Source organism: Triturus cristatus, chromosome 4_2 (genome assembly GCF_964204655.1).
Source record: "Triturus cristatus chromosome 4_2, aTriCri1.1, whole genome shotgun sequence".
Lineage (NCBI taxonomy): Eukaryota > Metazoa > Chordata > Amphibia > Caudata > Salamandridae > Triturus > Triturus cristatus.
In genome coordinates this window covers 112688599-112712853 of record NC_140586.1, presented here as the reverse complement: position 1 = coordinate 112712853, position 24255 = coordinate 112688599, and the positions used below count along the sequence as shown (strand labels likewise).

General features: G+C 44.0%; 1 protein-coding gene across 2 annotated transcripts in view; it reads left to right on the top strand.

Annotated features, from left to right (window-relative positions):
* LOC146833110 (uncharacterized) overlaps nt 1-24255 on the top strand; it is a 645049-nt gene that overhangs the window by 189961 nt on the left and 430833 nt on the right. For both annotated transcript variants that reach the window (XM_085600733.1, XM_085600734.1), the window contains exons 2-3: nt 11350-11517; nt 15409-15622. In XM_085600733.1, coding sequence (XP_085456859.1) covers nt 11350-11517; nt 15409-15622 — 382 coding nt within the window. The remainder of the gene's footprint in view (nt 1-11349; nt 11518-15408; nt 15623-24255) is intronic.

Sequence of the window (24255 nt, the reverse complement as noted above, 5' to 3'; positions counted from 1 at the left end):
GCGTCATGATGTTCACACACATATACATCATGATGCATGCGCCTGGGATAGATGTAATTTTTTTTTAATTATTTACCTATCCAAGGTGAACCAGTAAATAAAAAATATGAAACTGAAAAAAACATGAAAGCGCTTTTATATCTAAAATGGTAGGGCAGGCCCTACCAAAAAATAGAAATAAATAGACAATGGGACCGGTGTGGTGGAGGTTGGGAAAACAGATGAGCGGGTCAGGGTAGCGGGTATGAGTAGAAAATGAAAAGAAGCTAAAAGGGAGAAAGCAACGAGAAGGACAGGAGGGGAGATGCAAATGAGGGAGAGAACAAAAGTAGGGCAAAGAGGGACGCACATGGGTGAAAGCCAAGGCCGTCTTAACAGCATTATAGGCCCCCGGACAAAGCCGTGCACTGGGTCCTACCTACTCAACCACTCACAGGAATAAAAACGTTTAAAAGAAAATTAGAGTTCAATTCTGGTTTGCATGGGGTTCCTATGCTTGTGGGGCCCCTGGGCAACTGCCTAACGACCCCCCTGTGTTAAGACTGCACTGGTGAGAGTAACACAGAACATGGGGGAGGGAAACATATGAGAGAAATAAACAAGGTGCACAGGCGGAGAAGCATGCCACGGACACAGCTGGAAGACACATGTCATCTCATGGCATGTTTAAGCAAAGAAGAAAAAAGTAGCTCCCAAAGAGTGTGCAGTGGAAGGACACTAGTAAAGCGGTTAAAATCCAGTGGTTGTGCATCACATGATTGGCAAGCAACTAAATAAAAAGCAAGCATATGAGAGTGACAATAAGGTCAACCAATGGGAAGCAATGGACGGGCTTTAATTCCACTGTAAGCTCTTGGTGAGCCGAGAACGGGTCTTTTTCTCAGCCTGACATAAAAGCACACAAACTTTGACATACCATTGCTGAGCTCTACCCATATAATAGTCCTTCTTCAATATGAGTCCTATTTTATCATTTAAGAGTAAGGCGTTGGCATCCACCATCTTGGTAAAATATAAGTAACATCCAGTTTTCATGTTGCGCCTCATACTGTGAACAGACTTCACCCATGTCAAAGTGAGTGGGAAGACGAAATTATGTAACTCTGGGTGGCTGATCACTTTTTAAAGTATTCAAGATTTAGGAGCCATCACTGTGCAGGTCGATTTGGCATTTGAGCGTCAAGTTCCCTTTATCCAACGAAGAGGACATAGGTTGGTATTAAGTTGCATTCAGTCTTTTCCAAACTGCTGCCAGTGCTGATATATGGGAGAGACGAATTGTTGCAGCAAATCTCAATGGACAACTTATTGATTATTACTCATCTCCTCCAATAGCCACTCTTCTACAAATGATAGAGTCCAGACTCACTAATAATTGTGAATGGTCTTCTGACTTCGACTCCTGTATTTGTCGACGGCAATTTCTAGTAATCTCCGCACAGGCCGATAACTCTTAAAACTAGATCAGTATTGTGCAGACTGTACGTTGGAGCCTCTTGGATGGCGCAGTTGACTCTGTGGTAAAGCAGTCGAGAATCAGCTCTTGCGAGGAAGTGTAAAGGTTGATCCTTGATACAAAAAAAACCTAAAAGTCACCCAATGCCAACTTCATTTTTCCTTGTCAGATGAAAGGAACCTGGCCCTCGAATACCCAATCACCTCACACAGCAATGAGTCCTACATTTTGACAATATATACAAAGGGTAGTAGTGGTCTGATTGAAAGCACATCCCTCCACATGTGCATTGAGTATCAATATGTAGTATTGGTGCCCCTCAAGGTTCAAAATTACACCCACTACACAAGGTGTAGTTCACTTTGGTTAAAAAACCCAAGTGAGAATGTCAGAAACTGAAGGTCAACCTCGGCACTCAATTTAGTTTGATTTTCAGTTATACAAAACAATTTTTTATTCTGTTAGGCAAGTAAAGGTTGCACATTCCTTAATGTTCAATAAACATATCTTTCAAATACATTTCAAACACATTAAGATGTTCATTCTTTTCTGAGACGGTTTGTTATTACGCGACCACTTGATATCGACAGGGGCATACTGAAAGCCCGAGCGCTGCCATCAAATCCTATTAATTTTTAACGTTTATTTGTGAATATGGGAAAACATGCTTGATATGGAGCTACTAATCTTCTTTCAAAGGGAGCATATACGGTTGCCAGAAGACCAACTTCAATAAAAGAATAACAAACCCTTAAGAGCCCGCTGATTATTTTGTAAAGCCTTGAAAAAGTTTCATGGAAACGAAACACGTGTCGGCTGCCGGTCTATTTCTGAACTGAAAGAATTACCAGCCTATTATTGTTCAAATAAATATTGCGTGTTTTCGGGGGATAGAAAACATCTTAATGTATTTGAAAGATATGTTTATTGAACATTAAGAAATGTGCAACCTTTACTTGCCTAACAGAATAAAAAATTGTTTTGTATAACTGAAAATCAAACTAAATTGAGTGCCGAGGTTTACCTTCAGTTTCTGACACTCCTACATTTTGAACCTGCTGTTAAGCAACCAGCCACCAGATTACAAAATATCGCCTATCTGCTCACTGCGATAAACATAGGTGCTCGACGTTGGGCTGCGGAGGGTGCTACCGCAACTCCAAAATAAGCATGCTTGTGTTCACAAGGTGAAGGGGCAATAAAGACACTTATTTATTTTTTTATCTTGTCACATTTCCTGTGCTTCAAAGAAGGAGCTCACATGTCAGGCTATGTCTGCTGACAAATTACTACTTCTTTTGGCATGGAGTCTGTGCTTTTTTAAAACTATTTTTCTATAACTTCAAGGTCAGAGGATTTTGTGAAGCAAACCTTTTAACATTCTTGCTGGGGTACAGGGAGTGTGAGAGGAAAGTATGTGAGGTTTTTTTCCAACAAAAAACAACATCAAAGCACCTGTAAATGAAATGTACAAATATTGCAAAACATAGCCAGTCAGTCAAAAGATCTTTATTCCGGCCGCTAGGGCCATAAAAGCACATAAAAAAAGATACAATATAAACAATTTATAACGGCATACTTTAGGGTATCTATAAATAAGTAGCACCATTTAAAATAGGTATGCTAATCTATCGAAGATCATAAAGTGTAAAAAGCACCTCTTCTGGGCATCCCCAGACGTAAGAGTAAACAATATGCTTATTCCAGAAGACCGACACTTTTTTAACCATAGGGTGCAAAACGAAAAAGTGCGTGTGCATTATCAAGTAGTCAGTGTTAAGGTATTTTGCTCCAATGAAACAAAACTTAGCAGTTGAGAAAGCACGAATGAAGTGGTTTTGTTCTGAATTGTAATGGAAACAAAGATTTTGATAAACTAAGAAAATCAAGCCACTTTTCTCGGTGATGTACAAATGATAAATATTTGCTGAACCCCATTTGCCACACCTTTCCTTTGTGTGATGCTTGACTTTTTCACAGTTCCTGTGCCTTCAGTGGTGCTACATGGATGGCAGCACCCCCACTCTGAAAATAGTTCCAGCATCTCTGTGATAAGCGTGAAATGTGCTCACTTATGAGACAAGGAGAGCATGGCCCCTCTGGATCACTCAGAGAGAACAGGTTAGATCTTGTCAGGTTTTTTCAGACACAGAGGAGCTTGAAAAAATGTGACACATATTTCTACAATCCGAACTCGCCTCATTGTGTAATAAGACATTTTTGAGCACGCTTCATTACCACTTATCAATGCAAGCTGAATTAAAGATTAAGCTAGAAATGACGCATCTTTTATAAATTCCAAGCAGTCGAATTGTGCCGTTGGCACGAATAACGTTTTCCGATTTAATCAAAGGTTAGAGTAATTCCATCATGTCTGTGGAATTACACTGTAGCTGCTCACTACAGCAATAACCATTTCAGAAACAAGTATAGCATGTTCATTCTGCACATTGTTACACAGTGTCTTCACTGTACAGCCATGACAGGAAAATACAGGCCCCTGGACCTTGTAACATTCTACACTACGACCAGGTGTGGCCGCAGCACCCGTTTACTATTCTATGCTAGGCAGCGCGTGCCTCTTCCAACGGCCACACGTACAAGTTACACCCTGCATTGTCGCTGAACAAATCAGAGTTCGGATCACAATGTAAAGGGTTGAAGCCACAGATGAAGTCAAAAAGAGGGTGCAGTCAAGTGACAACATCTTACGGCAGGACAGGGGCGAATGAGCTTCTCGCTGTAAAAGGTTAATTATGTTATCGACCTTGGAAGGATGAAAGTCAGTCTGCCCTGGCAGAAGCTTAACTTGTGTCTTGCAAGTTAGATACGCGCAGTGGTCGAAGTGGGCGGGATCGGTAGGGCACGGCGTGCTCCTACTTCTTTAATTCTATAGCTTCCCTTCCCCAACTTTTTTTATTGTGAACATGCGTCCCAGGACGTAAGAAATATCCAGGGCCTCAGAGAAGGCTCGGCATTAGTGGCTGTTCTGGGACGGGCGGGGAAGGAAAAGGTCTCCGTCTCTTGCTTCCTGCCCAGACGAGACAAGGAAGGTGTCCGCTTCTGCTCTGCCGCTGGCAGCTGCCCCGTCACCCACCCTCTTTCTTACTCCCATTCCATCTAACTCCTCCTCACTTACCGAAATCCATGACTCAAAGAAATGGTTCTCATCCTCTCTTTCTTCCTGTCGTTCATTTGTTCGCCTGTGAAGTGGATGCAAAAAAGAAAACTTTTGCTGGAAATGCCGTTTTTACATTTTTCTATTCAAAAGTGCAGCCTCGGAAATAAAAGGTTCATAATATGAAAAATCAATTAAAAAAAACAAGACGGAGTGTTCTTAAAGTGGCCAGATTGGTTTTATTCAAACCCCAAAAACATTTGCGTCACTTTACCGAGTTTGCCAGTGAAGCGCTGTTTTCCCCTGGTGGGGAAGTGCGCCAAACCTGCGATACCTGGTTGATGGGTGGATTGGAAAACAAAATGTGTACTGCGGCTTTGTGTTCACGAATGTGGTCTTTTTAAACCATACTGCTTACGTTTTGTAAGCATATAAGCAGTGGGCATTGAAATGGGTCCTTTCTAGGCCCTGCAGTTTTCATGCAAAAATACTCGTTGATTTCTGCATAAATGTAAAAGCGTTAAGTTCACCATGTTGTTTCTGCTTACATTTCACATGCTTTATTTAATCTTTCATTCCCTATGAGTGTTTGCTTTTTCCAGGATGTTGTTACTTTTTCTTTTAGACAGCATATTGCTCTTGCCTAGTGCGTAATTTGAATTGAGTCGCATACAGTTGTTTATAGCAGGTCGAACTGGATTGTAGTTGAAGGCAGTGTGAATTTCTCTCAGTGGGGCAGTATGGTGTTCAGTGAGGGAGCGGATGTAGCACTGGGGGCATAGCTGTCGAATTTAGAACTAGGGAACCAGGTTCAGCCTTCATGACCAGTCCATCAGACCACTCTCCTGAGGGAGCACATTCCCATGCTAGACCTTAGAAGGCCCTGCAAAACCGGAAAAGCCCTGGTGTCTTAGCACCAGCAGGTGGACCCTAGCAGTGGCAAGTGTGGGTTCACCTTGAAGGCTTGCCCACCACAATCCATACTGAAGTTCACCTCCAGTCTTGTGGGCAGGCCTACGAAGTAGCAGACCCTAGAGCAACAGTGACTGTCACTGAGGTCACAGGACCGCTGAGAAGAGCTGGCCCCAGGGCGGTGCGACCGGTGTGACTGCAACGGGTGCTGACTTTGAATGAGGGTGTTGTAAATAATGGTTTAAAAAGCACTTGCTGCCTCCTTCCTGGCCTACAACAATTTTCGGCAATAATAAAAATGTCACGATAACTCCGGTGAATAAACTTATTCCTAGAGAGAGATCAGAGTTTTGTCTAGTGGAAGTTTTGACTCATGGAAAGATAGCGCAGAGGGTCAATGTGCCTGCTACAAAGAAAATGTACCATGCACATCACAAAGTGCACATATTGTAAATAGGTCAGTGTGTTACTGCTTTTGTCAGTAAGATCCTTTTGTTACTTGCAGTTTATAAGTTAAAATCCTAACAAAGAACAGTGAGCTATTAACTTTCATCTAAGAGCTGCATACAAACTGCAAGGTATAAACTACAGCTTTATGGTTTTTTCCCTAAGCCTTTGATTATCCCAATGTTGCAAAAAGTGTTCATTTGGATAGAAATCAATAATGATTATGAAAGAGAACCCCCAATCATGGTATTAAGTTTTAAATTCTGAGTGTGTGTTTCTCCAGATCAATCACTATTAAACTATACTGCCTACTAATATGGTTGTTATGTGACTCCTACATCTTGTAGTCCTTTGTCTTATGTAACATTTCCTATACAGTGATTTACACACGTAAAATTGATTGTCTCTGTGTATATTGCTGAAGACAGAAACTCCATGGCTCGGAAACAAATAGCTTGTGCTTCCATTTTTAAGCATATTTGGGACATTCTGTGATTAGAAACATATCCCACTTTGAATTTATTTTAATGTCAATAACTCATATTAATTGTTAAATAATCATGTGTATCCATTGGTTGAATTACATAACATGATAAGATGTAACTGGCCAGTGAAATGCCCAACAAATACTAAAGATTGGGATGATTTACCAATCCTGGCCACACCTCTAACTCCGCCCACTGACCCCATCCTCCGGTTATTCCCGCCCTCTGATTCTCCGCCCACAGTTCAACTACTTTTTTTCCCCCACTTCCACCACTGGATACGCGTCTGTATAGCAAAACTTATTTACGGTGCTAATGCGTACTGGTTTCAAATGGGCCTGTTTGGCCACTCGTGTGGGCGTGGCCTGCTCGACGGGGTGTAGATAAAGATGAGGAATGCTGGATAAAGGTGTCCGCATTCGCTGACGTAGTTTACGGATGTGCATGCATCCAGGACAGAACGCTGCTTCACAAATAGCACTAATATTGTGGCCATGAGCCAAGATGGGGGGATTCGATAGGTGTTTGAGGAAATTCCAACACGGCCCTTATGCCTGACACCCCCAATCGCCCCGCCCCATCCCCTTTCGATTCCTGAGCATTACAATGAGTGAATCTGCTGTGATAACATTGGGAGGAAAAGTTCAGGTGACTGAAGCAGGATTGCAAAGCATGCTGGTTATATTGACATGCCATGTCAACGATGCACCCTATTAGATATCCACATATATTACATATGGGCGTAATCCTGCGAGTGTCGCATGCAGATACCGCCGCCACACCAGGTTCTGCAAGATATCGGTTTATGAAGGCATTTCGCAGGATGAGGGCTGCAAGGGAGCAGCCACTCCAGACTGTGAGAAGTTAAAACGACGCTGACAGTAATTATGTCATATGAAGAAAGTTATAATATCATATAACGTAATGAGTACAGCATGTTTTTGAGTTTATTTAGTTGTGTGCGATTCTCCTATACACTTTACATAGCATTATCAAAGGTAAATAATTTAAACTGATATTTCACATATCATTTTGCCTTCAAAAGGATGGTTTCTGTGAGCTCATAGAAGAAATAACAGATGGTCTGTATGAAAACTGCTAGGTCCCACCTTCTATATAGTGATTTAACAAAAGAGTAAACTGATCGAGTATTGAGGTCTGGATCACGGGTCTTCAGAAAGGATGACCTTGGTCATCCTTGACTCTCAGAGCCAGTGAAACCCCCCATGCCATTCTCCCATAGGTCAGTGTATGAGGAGGGGCTTGGCACCTGAAGATGAGGTACATGAACAAAAGCCTAACAAGCATTTGCAGAGACCTATTGCAGTGCGAATGGTAGGCATCACGGACAATGGCAGGGAGGGCGGGCGGGTGGGGGGAGACGGCAAGGACAACAGGAGGGAGAGCTGGGGAAGAATGCACAGGCAATGGGCGGATGGGGGGCAGAAGGCACGGACAACGGGAGGGCGGGCGGGGGGTGGAGGGGACGAAGGCATGACAACAAGAGGGGGAGGGGAGTAAAGAAGGCACCAAAGCATGCTGTGCCTGCAGTAGGAGAAACTAATTGAAGAAAATAGTGCTCACAGTCTAAATAACACCTACAGTGTAACAACCAAAGTAAAGGGGCCCGTCGCCATGGGAGGTGACAAAGTAAGAGGAGGCGTTACTAGGAAGGGACTACCAAGACTATTGACGAATCAGAAGCCAGCATTTAGGACGGAAAATGACACAAGCCAATGGCAAATATGGGTGGAGAGTGGGCGGGCCTTCTCTTCACTACTCCACTACAATGTTATGTTATGTCACTGGGTATTTATAGAACGCACGGCTACTCCCAGGAGTGTCCCGGCGTTAACATAGAGAACCCGTAACAAGAAACCTCAGCAATCAGACCCAGATCGCCGATCATAGGAACAGCAACGTTTTTAGTTTGTGACGAAAGCACAAAAGATCATTTTCCCAGCGCAGCTCAATAGGTAGATTATTCCAGAGTGCAGATGCCAGTACCTGAAAGGAGCGACCTCCCAGCCGAGCACGATAAAACCTTGGGGTCAATAAAAAACAGGAGGACGAAGACCGTAGATTACGTGCGGGAGCATACTGCTGGCATCTATCCCTCAGATAAGGAGCGCCGACATTATGAAAGGCCTTAAAGGCCAGTACCAATGCCTTGAAAGACACCCTCTTACGCACTGGAAGCCAGTGAAGCGTTCTAAGGAGAGGGGTCGTGTGTGTACGGCGATCAGCCAAAAAAATAGCTCGGGCAGCAGCGTTCTGGGCGACCTGAAGCCGATTGATCAGATACTCGGGAAGGCCTAAATATAGAACATTCACATAGTCGAGCCGAGATAGTATTAGGGCTTGCACAACTATCTTCCTGTGGGATACAGAAAGTAAAGGTAGGAAGTTGCGCATCATCCTTAAAAGGCCGAAGCATGAACCCACCACCGTTTGAACCTGGGCATTCATGGAAAAGTTATTGTCCAATTTAACCCCTAAATTCTTGACCGTAGTAGCCAAGGTGGTGGGAGGAGACATATTAGATGGCCACAAGTCTCACAGAGCAACGCATGCGTGCTACCTCTAGGCTCGACCTAAAAATGGATGCAGCATTTCATGGGTCTCTTTGGTGACCAGGGCCAGGCTGTCAAGTGTCAGGTGGACGATAAAAGCCACATCGAACATTTTCATCTCTAATGAAGCTTTGCCATGGAAGAATGAGGATGTCTTTTTGCGACAGTTTATAGGAAATCTTCAGTACTGAGTTTTTTATCCTCTGGCACTGAATAGGACGAGCCATGGACCACCTCTGTTGATGGCTTTTTGTGTTTAAGAGCAAAGAAGGCAAACAAATCCGACAAAGGGTATGATTTAGAATTTGGCGGACGGGATACTTCATCATAAACGTGACTTATATACTGTTACGCTGTATCACAAGCATCAACGGATATAATCAGGGCCAACCTGGCCTTTTATTCCTCTGGGCATTTTCCTTGTGGACTGGAGATATTGGGGGCCAATTCTGAAAGCCCTGTTTTGATTCTGGGGCCTTTGCCACTTTTGCTCATCCCCAAGATTAATTGCAGCAGACACGGGTGCGTAAAAATACAGAGTAAAAGGGGGAAAGGGCTGGAGAGAGACCGAGCCATCAGACACGGAGAAGAAAAGAACATAATAATGAATGAATGGGAAGATAGAATTTAGCACGAGGAGATGACAGGAGCACTGCTGGTTTGAGCATTTATGACAGGACTGGTTTTGGTTCCCCTGTCCGGCCCTGGATATAATGCACTTGCAATAAAGAAAACAAGTAATCTGTCATGTCTATTCTGAAATCCAGAGCGGATATGGATTGTTAAATATGTCAATGGAACTTGATCTTTTTTAATTTTGGGCTGTGTATCTAAATAGTGTCTGTTTGTGACTTTTTATGAATTTATATTCTAAATTCGAAATAAAGTATCTTTTGACTTTGACTGAGTCTATATTCCAAACTCTAAATTCGGCCCAAAGTATTTGTATTTGCTCAGACATATGTCCTCAATATATGAACCTGCTCTGGTTCATCTTCACAAAAGCAATTGAATTTTTCAGAATGTCTTTTAGATTCCTCTTATGGAAATATCTGCAGACACTTCTTTGTGATATGTTACAGCTTATCGGTCTGCTTATGCAATGTGTATTGTTTTGCAATTTGTTGGGATACCACCTTTATGCTTCTATTCACAGATCTTTCAGATATAGATTTCTGAGAATCAACACCAACAGGAAGGTGTCAGAAATATTGCAGCCAGGGCGAGACAAGATTCAATCATTATGAAACAGACACAACCATTAAGAAACAGGTGTCTGAGGTCCAAATTCTAGGGCCAAATTAGGTGAGATGTACCTGTGGACCTACTCCTAATGTTAGGAGCACATAATTGAGTAGGTCTAAAAGGTCAGCATCACAGCAGGGACTGGTCAGTGGGCCCCAGAGCACATTAAGAGGCCTCAGGAGCCAGGAGCAAAATCAGAGGCCTGTGGAACCAAGAGCAAAATCACATGGGCTGTGAAGCCCACCTCCAAGCTCAGATAATTCTGAAACCTTCACCTTCCGTTGGGTCTGTGGAGCCCAGAGCCAAGATAAAGTGCGTGTTTGTAGTCCATATCTAAGTTGCGGTTCTGTGGAGCCTACTAACAAGTTGAAAGGAGTCCGTGCAGCCACGTAAAAATCAAGATCAGTCTGCTGAAAAATATGCAATTTGAGGTGGGAGCGGTGCCCAGTATGAGATGGTTGTGAAGAGCAGTGCCTAATTTGTAAATAAATAAGTGCCAGAGCTCTCGCCAGGAGGCCACGGCAGCGTGCATCACACATTGTCCCTTCTAGTACTGCCAATGATAGTAACAACACAACTGCTAACCATCCCACTCCTACAAGTGTGACAATTTGAACTATTTCAGGCCCCCAAGCTATAAAAATGACTTGGGTGGCTGGTAATAGTAATTTTAATGTATATTGAATTAATAATTAACTGTTGTGGTGGTCGTCTCTAAATTGACCAGACAGTGTCACCTTGTGGCAGAATGTTACAAGCGCCGGTGTTGAAAATGAAGTGCCGGTGCTGAGCACCGGAAATCACGGCTCAAATTAAGCACTAATGTAGAGCTTGTATACCAAGTGAGAAGGAATCTTAGAGGCAGAATATTAATCACCATGACAACACATGCGACTGTGGCATTATGGCTCAAATGGTATGGTCAAATCTTTGGGCGTGTCCCCACATAAAGTTCTTATTTGTGTGAAAACTTGTATTTATTCATAATGTTCCCTTTATTAGAATGTCATATGAATTTGAAAAATGTGGAGACTGGACAGTGCCTAAGAATGAAGTACACAGCAGATTTACATACCTGTTTTTAATAGTATTTTTGTCTACTTGATTTCACAGGTGGTCCAGTCGATTTTCTACAGGCACTGGATCTCAGGGAAACAACAGAAGGGGTCACCATTGCTTCCGGGCTCTGCACGCAGCGGAAGGGCGTAGAAGAAACTGACATTGCATTTCGCATCGAAAACAAGACACAGTTCAGTGCCCCAACGAAGCAGCTTTTCCCCGGTACGTTTGTTAAGCATGCCTGCCAACATATTAGAAAAGGAAAGTGGGAGATTAAAAAACAAATGATCTCGGGAATATATTTCTCCCATTGACTTCTATTGAAACATAGGCAATTTCAGGCGTGAGTCTCCCGCCTGAATCATGACGATTGACAAGTATCATTAAGGAGTGAGCACGTGACTCTCGATGAAGAGAGTGACTGGGATCTGTCGACAGATGCTTCTTCTTGGAAGATTAATCTAGGCCCAGGCTGAGACGGCTGCCTGTATCCCGATTTGCCTAGTAGTGTAGCCAGGGTGTCATTGGCCATAGTGCAAGAAAGGGATTGGACCCCCTTGGCTGCTGTTTAAATGATAAAATACAGCAATAATCAGGGTTCAGTGGACCCTCAGGCTGCGGTGCAACTTCACCTGCTGCACCAATAGAAGCTACACCCCTGGATTAGCCACCTCACATACTATCATTCTCTACGAGGAATTCCATTTTCTGCCAAAAATCCTGATTTATCCGCATAGTGTGATACAAGTGATAGTTAAATATATACACCATTATCAAGTCTATTTCACTCATGAATAAACTACACATTCAGAAGTTTAAACTGCTCTCTGTAGGTGTCTTCTGTGATGGAAAAGCAGTTACGCAAAGCAAGCATGATGAACACCCATTCAGTCTTAATTTTGTGATGAGTGCCAAACATTTGTAGAGATCCAAGTTACACCCGAAGGATTCAGATAAAGTGCTACTGAAACTATGAGAAAGTGCACCAGACACTACAGTGTGTAGGAAAGAAAGACATCATACTGAAAAAGTATTTTGCATTTCTTAAAATTCTCTAACTCTGGGCATGCATTCTGTTCACAATGCTGAGAGTACAACCATGAGTTTTGGATAACAACTGTAGGCCAGGCAGTTTCTCATGTGGGGGCATATCAGCAACAACCGGCGATAATTATCGCTAAGCGCACAAAGCGCTAGGATAATTATTGTCGGCTAGCGTGGATTTTTATCACTGAGATAGCATGCTATTAGAAACGCTTATCTCAAAAGCGATAAAAATCCTCACGCTAACTGCCTAACGTGAGATTATCGCTGGAAACCCAGCGATAATCTCACGCAATGTGGCGTTAGCTTGATGATAGGGACTCACAAACTTAGCCATGATATTCACCTTCCATAGGATATCATGGCTAAGTCAGTCCTGAAGCAGGCGTAAGGAAAGTAGCGATAACAGGGGTTATCGCTACTTTTCTTGCCGCTATCCTTCATAGCGTGGGGCTTGATGATAGGAGAAATGTCACTTAGCGACATTTCTCCTGTCATGTCAGGTCAGGAACGCCCACTTTGCATCTCATTAGAGATGCAAAGCTGGGCGTTATGAATTCCTATGCTAACGCAAGTTTTCACGCTTTAGCGTGAGCTTGCTAATTAGGTGATAAAATTATCACCGCTTTTCGGCCGAAAACGGCCGCAAAAGTGGCGATAATTCTATCGCCTCGCCTTGCTGATATACCCCTTAATTTCAATGATTTACGGTTGGTAACTATGACTATGACATAAGTGTAGTATCAATATATAAGTTGGAAAGTTGAATGAGTAAGCTGGATAAGTGTAATTTGCAACATGTGGAGGCAGATAGTATGCATTAGATAAATTGCACCTGTTTGTGAACCAGGCCCATTGACTTTTATGGAGTCTCTTTGCGTCAGTAACTCAGGCATAGGCAGGGTTTAAATCACAATCTCCATTGGAGTGTGAGGTTTGCCTTAGACTTCCTGTTTTTGCCCCTCCCCCTTGACTTTATTAATGCCATATGCTTTACAGGCGTTACTCCCGTATTGGTGGAATATATGCCATTTGACCCCAGTTCTCACTCAAGCAATGAACAATTTGGAAATGTTTCCCATTATTTAAACTGATCCTTTTGAAAAGAAGAGCAGATGATGAAGCCTTTATAGATTTATCAACCATTACAAACTTCTAAAGGTTAATAGTAGATAAAAAATACAGTAACTCTTGGTAAAAGAGTAAAAGTTAGTTAAGTACTACTTATAATTATTGCTAAATTTCGTTCAGATTTTTCTCACTAGAAACCAATGTTTTCTTAAATGTTCCAAAACACCTTGCAAAAGTAAAAAACAAATCCAATGTATCTCAAAATTAAGAATATCTGAGCACATCTACTTACGTATGAAAAACACAGAAATTCTAATTATGATACAGAATGTGCCCCAGTGCATATCCACAATAACAAAGGAAAATAAAATACACCTACAGAGCATTGTATTTAATCAAAACTACTATACCTAAGTAAAGGTCTTAGACTATGAATAAATATATGAGAGGAAAATCACGTTTTTGAACATGTTCATGAGCAGTGAGTTTTGATTTTCTAACCATTTTAATAATCTGCATTTTAAGGATTTGCCATGTTATGTCCTCTAAATAAAACAACTATTTTCAAGCATGTGAATCACTGCCATTTTTGGTGTTGTAGGTGTAGTCAGAAAGATTAGGGTATATCTGAAATATGTAATACAGCAATGCCACTTGAATCAAAAAGTAATCGGACCACCTGTTAGTAGTTACCAATTACATATCATTGTTAACATGAAAAACCTTGCAGCCCAAATACTGGCCCAGTACTTTTAAAAGTAACCTAGCTCAAAATATAAATTCATCAGTTCATGTTAACAGTATTATGTGTACTTTTAACAATTTCCCCTGCGTGCAGTGATTTTCATTTCTTTTTTTTAATTAACTTAATGTAAACAATTAATGTTAGCACCGCTCAAAGAAAACCGTTTGAAACACTTATTTTATTTTAGGGAAGAGGTGTGGCGCCGCGGCCAGGGCCACTGACTCCGGAATCTGGGGATAACGGTTCGATCCCCGGCGCCGGTGGCAGATTAGCCCAGCACCATGTGACTCTAGGCAATAGCTTGCTTAATCTTCCTGACGGCCCCCAGTGCCTAGAGACCCTTACAGCTGATTGTTCGCGCTTTACAAATGTGGATTATTATTTTATGTTAAAATTACTCCACGTGTGTTGGTTGAGACTGAAGAACGTATTATTATTATAGAAATGGTAACATTGGTAGTGTTAATAGTTAGTTCACATTAACTGTATTAATAGTTGCCAAAAGTGCAAAATGTTGCCAATATTTTCTAAATGCTGGCACTTAGGTTTTACAGTGGTAGGATATTTGCTTCATTAACGTGCTGACCTTTCCCAAAAGTCTAAAACCTACTACACTGTATTACGTCGGTGCCAGTCGCGGCTGCCACATCACAAATGTGGGGGGGGGGGCAAGGAAAAGACGGGCGGGCGGGGGTCGGAGGAAAGATAATGATTTAAAAAAAGTACCTTTTCCCACGCAACCTCCGACACCGACGGCTTGCTCCCGCCTCGGAGCTCTTTCAGCAGTCTCTGGGAAGACAGAGGCTGCTCAGCCTATCCTGGTGCTGTTTTTCTGGGAATGCAGCGCCTGGATTTGTGTGAGCAGCCTGCTCTGCCGCCCAGACACTGCCTGTGAGCCTGAAGCCTTTCTCCAACCCTGCTCTTCCGTGTTCACAGCAGGGTTGGAGAAATAGAAGTGCGCATGTATGTTTGGCTGGCCAAACATACATGCGCATTTCTAAGTGCCACCACCTGCCTGTCATAGCCTGGCCACACCCCCGCCCTCCACACATGTCAATTCCAGTCAAAGAAAAATAAAAGGATATTGTTTCATTATCATTTGATTTTTGTTTGACAGGCTCTGACGAGTAGGTTGACGCTCCTCAGCCATTACGGTGGAGCCACCCCTGGTCTGTGTCTTCTTCACCTTTGGAGATATTTGATGGAGTAGTTACAAACAGCTAAGTAAAGCATAATCAATTTTTTTTTTCTAGATGGCCAATTTCCTGAGGATTTTTCTATACTTACAACACTAAGAGCAAAAAAGGGATCTCAGTTCTTTCTAATTTCCGTGTACGATGAACAAGGCATCCAGCAACTGGGTGTGGAAATTGGACGCTCCCCAGTTTTCCTCTATGAGGACCAGAATGGGAATCCTACTCCAGAGAACTACCCTTTTTTCAAAAAGATCAACCTCGCAGATGGCAAGTAAGTGGAAATCCCTATCTTACTGACTAAATGATTGGAAATGAATCATCAGAATAATCAAATTATGTCGGGGTACAAACCGGGTTTCGACTTCAGCACTAGGTCATTAGTTTCTATAATAATCGTAACAGCTCACCTATGTATTGCTAGGTCTTGGATAAGTCCTTTACCACTGAAGGTGACTATACGTGGGTGATATTTCGCCAAATATACCAATGTGAATTAGCAGTGGCCAAGGCTAGAGGCCCTCAAGCTTTAAAAAAGGTGGGGAAAATCTGGTCCAGCATCAACTGGGAATAGTCAATGAATTCCCTGACTGTACTTTGGTTTAACCAGGGTCATTCTTCTTTTCCCTCTCTCTACTATATTAATATGTTAGCTATTATATTTGTTGCTGAAATGTAATTGTGTATTTATGATATCAGTATGTTATGCTCAAAACTCTTATGTCACTACTGTTTTTTTGTCGTAATCATTGCTGACTCTTGATAATAAAAAATATATATATGTAAAAAAGAAATGAATGAATTATCAGACCTAGTCTGGCTTCTAGCTTTAGTGCTTCTGAGCATGACTATGCATCCAATCAGAAGTCAAACTGATAAATCCAGCCATTTGGATACACGTATGAGGAATTCTTCATTGCTCAAATGAATATTGTGGGGATGGAAATCAAGCATATATTAAACCCCATCACAGTTGCAAATTGTTTCTTAAATTAAAGACAGGTGAAGTGATACTCTTCTCCCTACCTAATCGTAACAGACGGGGGCTCACTTGAAATATGGATTGCGACCTCACATACTCAACATGACAATTCTGGTCTAACCTCGTCTTGATCCAACAAGGGAAGGCCCTCTCGGGAGTGAGTTCTAAAGAATTTATTAAGAACTCCACAGAATCAACCACACAGACACGTTTCGGCAGTCGCCTTTCTCAATGTAACCAGGCGCTCCGGAAACTAGCACTTTTTTACCATCAACAATACATGAAAATGGATGACGGTCACTGACTCCTACTTTTTACTGTCACTCAATACATGAAAATGAATGACGGGCTCTTGCTTGTACATCGTAATTCTGCTAGTTGCCATTTTAGCATGATGTTATACAACAATAATCATTACGGTACATTGAATAGTACCAAACAAAATTAGCACATCGAAGTAGCTTCATTCCCTGACAATGTAGATGTGTTGAAAATTCCCATTGTTTTCATGTCGAAACCATAAACAACTCCCAACACCTCCTCCCCCCACCCTCCCCATTAAATTCCAACAGAGCCCGCCATAAAATTCTGAAGAATATGTGATCCAATCTTGGATGTCAATTTATGGTAGCCAGAGGTAGGACTTGCTACCCCTTGCTTGACCTTTGACCCACTGGTTTCAAGGACCAAGAATGAAGTGGCAACAAGAGAAAATAAAGAAGCTCTGTACTGTACTTCTGTAGTTTGTATTACTGTCTCTCTTCCAGCTCATCTACGGCAAATAGTCTGTTGAGAGGCTGTGGACAGATACAATACATTTTCAAGGGTGTTTGCTGTCACTTCTGGTACCCCAAGCATTTTGGTGAATCAGCATCCATTAATAAAACTCATATGAATCCATAAATATCACAGAATTGTAGGTGGGATGACTCTGGCTGAATAGGAGTATACTTCCAACTACATGCCTGCGTTGATGCATGTGAGTTAAAATACAATTTGGGGAACAACGCATATTCAGTCTTGGTGCAAGTAATACTAGTTTGGTTGTTTCAGTCCATCCAATTGACAAAGTAATGTGTTTAATTTCATTCCATTATCCTGTCCTTTGTGAACTAGTACCTCTGAACCAACAGACATTACCCCCAGGTCCCTCCTGTTCCCGTCCCATTCATTACAAGTGAGATAATCCTATCTCACCAACAGAAAAAAAGAACAAAGGAATGCCAGACCCCCATCGGGAGTACATAAATGTACTTACCCAGCATTCCTCCTGTTCTTTTTTCCTGTCTTCCGACAGAATGGTACGAGTCAGGATGTCTCCGCTGCCGGGCGGTGGAGGCGTGGCTGGTGATCTTGTCTGCCTCGTTGCTGGGTTTGGAGGAAGACGCTGCAGTTTTTTCCTTTGGGTTGTAGCGGTGCTTCCTGAATTTAGAAGATCACACCTCCTGAGCTGTTGCTGGGCTTGCTGGAGGCACATGGTTTCCTGTGGGGATGGCTCTGTGCTCCGGGACTATGAAGTGCTTCTGGGTCCTTTTGCCTGACTTCCTGTGGGATGGTGAGTCAGGAAGTCAGGCAAAAGACTGCCGGTAGGGAGGTCAATCAATCAATCAATCATAGGCATTTATAAAGCGCACTACTCACCCGGAGGGTCTCGAGGCGCTAGGGGGGGGGGGGGGTCCGCTACTGCTCGAACAACCAGGTCTTGAGCTTCTTCCTGAAGGAGAGGTGGTCTTGGGTCAGGCGTAGTTCGGTGGGGAGGGCGTTCCAAGTCTTGGCGGCCAGGTGGGAGAAGGATCTACCTCCTGTTGTCGCTCTGTGGATGCGGGGGACGGCTGCGAGGGCGAGACTGGTCGAGCGGAGGTGGCGTTTGGGAGCGTAGAAGTTGAGGCGGCTGTTGAGGTAGGTCGGGCCTTGGTTGTGTAGGGCTTTGTGTGCGTGGGTGAGGAGCCGGAAGGTGATTCTTTTGTTGATTGGGAGCCAGTGCAGGTCTCTCAGGTGTCTGGAGATGTGAGTTCGTCTGGGGACGTTGAGGATGAGTCTCGCCGAGGCGTTCTGGATCCGCTGGAGTCTCTTCTGGAGCTTGGCGGTGGTACCGGCGTAGAGGGCGTTGCCGTAGTCCAGTCGACTGGTGACGAGGGCCTGGGTGACTGTTTTCCTGGTCTCGGTGGGGATCCACCGGAAGATCTTACGTAGCATGCGCAGGATGTTGAAACAGGACGAGGAAACGGCGTTGACTTGTCTGGTCATGGAGAGGGAGGAGTCCAGGATGAAGCCCAGGTTGCGTGCGTGGTCTGTCGGTTTGGGTGCGTTGCCCAGGGCGGGGGGCCACCAGGAGTCGTCCCAGGCGGAGGGTGAGGAGCCCAGGATGAGGACTTCCGTCTTGTCTGTGTTCAGTTTCAGGCGGCTGGTCGTCATCCACTCGGCCACGTTTTTCATCCCTTCGTGTAGGTTGGCTCTGGCGGTGGCGGGGTCGTTGGTCAGGGAGAGGATCAGCTGGGTGTCATCGGCGTAGGAGATGATGTTCAGATTGTGTTGGCGTGCGATGGCCACAAGGGGGCTCATGTAGACATCATGTCATCATGTTTGAAGTGGCTGATCCCGGCACTGCTTCTGGCAGCTATTTGCTGAGTACCGCATAGAGGTTTGGTGCAGTACTATCTGTTATTGGATTCCCTTTTGTTGTTGGTGCTGTTTATCTCAAACAGTGGGTTGTAGCTGTTGCTTGTCACGATGGGCAAACATTCAAAGAAGCGCAGGCATATGGAGGAATCTTCACCTTCCTCTTCTGGTTCCTCTTCTTCTTCTTCTTCTCCAGAGCACTCTAAATACGGCAGGGGAGGGGATGATGCCTGTATTAAATGCCTCAGTATGTAAACATTACAGGAATTGGGCTGGGGTGGTCGGCCCAAGTGCTCTGTTCCAGTTTTACCCTCTCAGTCTTCCAGTTAAGATGAGGATTGGATGGAGGGGGTGAGGAGCATAAAGGGAAATATGTCGATAAAGTCATGTTGTCAGAATTGCTGCAACATGTGAAATCCAACATGGGCTTCCCTGATGATGAGGTACCCAGCACGTCTGGGGGTTCCTTGCTTCACTAGTTCCAGAGTACAGCATCGGTTGATGAGTTTGTTCATCCTTTTATCCATGAGGTATTGGAACTGTAATGGAAGGATCCTGATCACATTATGCTGCCCAGGTTTATGACCAATTTGTATCCTCTCCAGGAGAGGTCCTCTGTCTAGCCTGACTCTATTCCAATCGATTCCTTCATTGCCAGTCTGGTGGGATGCACCTCGTTGGCTGAAGACTCGTTTGTTAAGGACCCTGTGGATAAGAAAGTGGATGCGTCCTTGAGGAAAGTGTTCTCTGGGTCTCATCTGGCTCTGCGGGCCAGGGTTTATGGGACTTATGTTGCTCAGTCCCTAATTTCCGATGTCAAGGCTCTTTTTCAATCACTGAATGATACGTCAGACTGTTCGGGACTTTTGAAGCATATCCAGAGGCAGTTAGATTTCCTTTCTGATGTTTCTTTTGATGTTGTGAGGGCCATGGCTCTTTCTGGGGGCGCCAGTGTGGTGGTTTGGCGCAATTTGGTTCTGAAGGATTGGAAAACTGATTCCGTTTAGAAGGTGGAATTTGCTTTTTGAAGGTACTATGTCGTTTGGAAAGGAGTTGGAGGGCAAGTTGGAAAAGCTTTTTAAGGAAAAGAAGCACTTCTCTTTTCTAAAGCAGTCCTCCACTGATAAGGGTTTTTCAAAACCTAAATCCCCATTTCATCTGCCTTCTTGGCGGCAGGTTTCTAGGAGTCACAGGAGGTTTTCTTCTGGCTGGGGTCGGGACAGGAAGGCAAAGACCCTCAAGCAGAAGCCTCAGTCGTGACTATATGATGGACATTAAAGGATTGTTGGTAGGCGTCGGATTCAGTACTTTCTTCCGGCCTGTTTGCAGGCTACCTCTGATGTGTGCGTTTTGGTCATTGTGCGCCGGGGGTATTGTATCAAGTTTGTGGTGCCCCCACCGGATTCCGGGGTTCGCCCAACTCCACGGCCATCCTATCACTCAAAGAGGATGGAAATGTCCCGGGAGATCAAGTCGCTCCTGCGCAAAGGGGTGATTCAGATGGTGCCTACAGTCGAGAGGTGGAGGGGTTTTTATTCACTGATTTTTCTGGTGCCCAATTTGACAGGGGGGTTCCATCTGGTGCTGGACTTAAAGCCTCTGAACAGGTTTGTGGTTCGCCTAACCTTCAAAATGGAGACTCTTCAAAGGGTGATTCCATTGGTTCTCCCGGGCATTTCATGTGCACCCTGGATCTGCAGGGCCCATACTACCATGTCCCAATTTATCCCTGCTGTCGCACGTTCCTGAGGTTTTGCCTCTGGGGCAGTCATTTTCAGTTTCGTGTCCTACCGTTTTCCTGAGGTCTGACCCCGAAGGTGTTCACGAAGGTGGTGGTCCATTGGTGGCTTAGGGGATCATTATTTACCCTTACCTAGACGATTGGGTGGTCCATGCTCCTTCTCAGGTTCAGCTGCTGGTCAGTCGGAGGGTGGTGTGTTTGGCTTTAGAGGCTCATGGGTTTCTGCTGAACCTGCCCAAATGTCTGGGACCTGGGGGTAATACCCCATTACTTACCAGCAATCTTCATTACTCTTGGTCCCGATGTCCCTATCCTATTCATTACTTCTCGCCCTCCCTCCCAGTCGGACAGCCTTCCTCAGGGGGCTTGGTAGTTCAGGAGGATGGCTGGGTAAGAACATTTGTGTACTCTCGGTTGGAGGGGGGGAGGGGTAGGGTCCAGCATTCCTTCGTTCTTTTTTTCTGTTGGTGAGATAGGATTATCTCACTTGTAATGAATGGGACAGGGACAATGGAGCCAGGAGTAACGAAGATTACAGATATGTAATAGGACATTTTCCTTCATTCCTATTAGACAACATCAGAACGTGGAAAATCCAGTGACAAATGTACGTTGCAGTACTGTTCCACTGTGCAATGTTCTACATTGAAATTAGAGTTTTTTTCCGTTTGTATCTTAAACGTGACCCCCTTGCATTTTCGAGAAGACCCCATTGTTATGGAACAAGTGTTACTTTGCCTCAGGTCAGACTAAAGCAATGTCTTGTACTTGGCTGGCTAACATTAGTTACCGTAAAGTTTTAATGCATCTCCAATACCTCAGCAAAGCAGATAGGGGCCTGATGAAAGGAGATTACAACAACCCCTATCCAACATTCAGTAAAATGTCTACTAGCTTCCAATACATTCTTATTTAAAACTCAGGGACACCACTTTGTGGATTTGTGAGGCACTATTCTATATAATTATGTTTTACACACACTTGATGGATGATCACCCATTTTGATCTGTAAGTATAGGGACCCCTATGTAGTCTCAGAGACCGGAAATAGAGGAAATGTGATTACTATCAGGCTACATATAAAGTGCAGAGCTCCCTTGAAATATTCAGCTCATTTGCTTCCAAGACATGTGGGTAAGAACATAATTTTAATGTCAGATAGCGACTGCACACCTTCCCTTCGTGTCAGATTCAGTTTAAACTAATTTTGCGAATACGTGCGTGCAAGCAGCGTGCTGTGACCGTCCCTGCACAGCATCTGTATATGAATGACAACTGCCAAGGGGGGCGACTATCCCGCCCCCAGCTGCTGCACCGCTAAACTGAGGAAACTTTCCTCTGAAAATACGCTGCATTTTAACCAAAGTACTCCATAGTAATCAATAGTAATCCAAAGGTATGTCATTGTCTGAGAATCCCAGTTATGCAATCTTTTGAAGTCACTCCAGAGACAGTGATGTCAGGTTAGAATGTTAATGTAAGAACATAATTTTCCCATATGAAAATTGCTGATTCTCACACCCATGAGATCAAGAAGAATTATGAGAAGGAATCTCTCGCTGCATGCGGAACAATGGATATCCTTTAAGGTTAAGAACTGCAGTTTTCAGGATGGAACAGGCTGGTAGATGTAGAACTAAAGCCTGGTCCTCCTGTTCACACAACCTAGTTTATTACTTGTTCACTGATAGATCTTACCAGATTTTGAACCTGGAATATTTATCAGTCCCTAGCATGCGGACAGCTTACCTGATGACCTCCTTGTGGGTTCTCAAACATGACAAATGTTACTCCAAAGAGCCCTGAACTTTGAACTCGTTGTGTCCTTATTTTCAACTGATTGATATAACTTCATGATGCAGAATCTTGAGCACACTACTTTAAAGAACCTTCAATCATATTGTCGCTTTTTACCTTGAATATGTCAGCAGTTACAGACCCTAAGAATTTTGCTGCCTGGGATGGCATATTTTGCAGCAAAAAAGCTATATTTGCAGTCCCAAACTCCAAACTTGGCGGTATTTCTGTGCTCTGTCTGTTGCTGATGGACAATCTGCCAAGTCACAGTCCAGACCGAATGTCCAGCAGCACAGCGCCTCGGACCAGGAGAATTTCCGATGCCGGAGAGTGAGGACTAAGGGGCATATCAGCAACACCTGGCGATAATTATCCCTCAGCGCTCTTAGCGTGAGGATAATTATCGCCGGGTAACGTGGATTTTTATCACTGAGATAGCGTGCTATTAGCAACGCTTATCTCCTCAGCGATAAAAATCCTCACGCTAACTGCCTAACGTGAGATTATCGCTGGAAACCTTAGATTGCTGATAGGGACTCACAAACTTAGCCATGATATCCACCTTCCATAGGATATCAAGGCTAAGTCAGTCCTGAAGCAGGCGTAAGTAAAGTAGCGATAACAGGGGTTATCGCTACTTTTCCTGTCGCTATGCTTCATAGGTAAACGGCATTTACTTAGCATGCGTTACTTCGCATGCCATTACTACGCGGATGTTAGTACGCACGCGTTGTTACTTAGAAAACCTTTACTATGCAAGTCGGAACAGCGACTTGCGTTAGGGGGGGAAGGTGTTGGATTTAAAATCCAACACCTTCCCTAGTGTCCGCATAGACTGGAGTTGGAATAGTAAATTATACTATTCCAACATCCAGCACCCCCTACTGCAATTCGTTGTTCCGAATTGCGTAGGAAAGGAATGCGAACTAAAAACGCGGTCGTACTAACGACCGCGTAGTAATGGCATACGTACTAAACGCATGCGAAGTAATGTCGTATATTCTGCTTCATAGCGTGGGGCTTGGTGGTTGGAGAAATGTCGCTTAGCGACATTTCTCCTGTCATGTTAGGTCAGGAACGCCCACTTTGCATCTCATTAGAGATGCAAAGCTGGACGTTAGGAATCCCCACGCTAAAGCAAGGTTTCACGCGTTATCGTGGCCTTGCTAATTAGGCGATAAAATTATCGTCGCTTTTCGGCCGAAAACGGCCGCAAAAGCGGCGATCATTTTTTATCGCCAGCTTGTAAATATGCCCCTAAATTTGGAAATCCTGCTCTTTCTCTGACATCTGACAACCTCCGTTCCAAAGGTGTACAGGGCAGCAGGGGGTGAATGCAAGGGATGGGGTAGCACAGGTGATGCGGGCGTGGTGGGATTGGAGGTGGGAGAGGACCAGAGAAGTGTCTCGGGATGCTTCTAGGTGTTGCTTTATGGTGACTATCATCACTCTTCTTCTTAGTAGTACTATTACACACAGCGAGTCCCTCTGCTGAACTCTGGAGCTGGCAATAGAACAGGTGATCTATCTCATCCAGTCAGTGGCGTAACAAAAGTTGAAGGGGCCCCCCATGCAAGGTACAGAGGGTCCCCCGCTCCGGATTTAATCCGGAGCTCTCCAGTGTGAGTACAGTGCTGAGGGGGCCCCCTGCAGCTCGGGGCACCCGCACTGCAGGGGATGCGGGGGCCTGTGTTACGCCTAAGCGTCCAGAATGAGGAGTATAAGGGCGGTATGCACCTTCTCCATAACGGCGGGTGGAATGCTCACG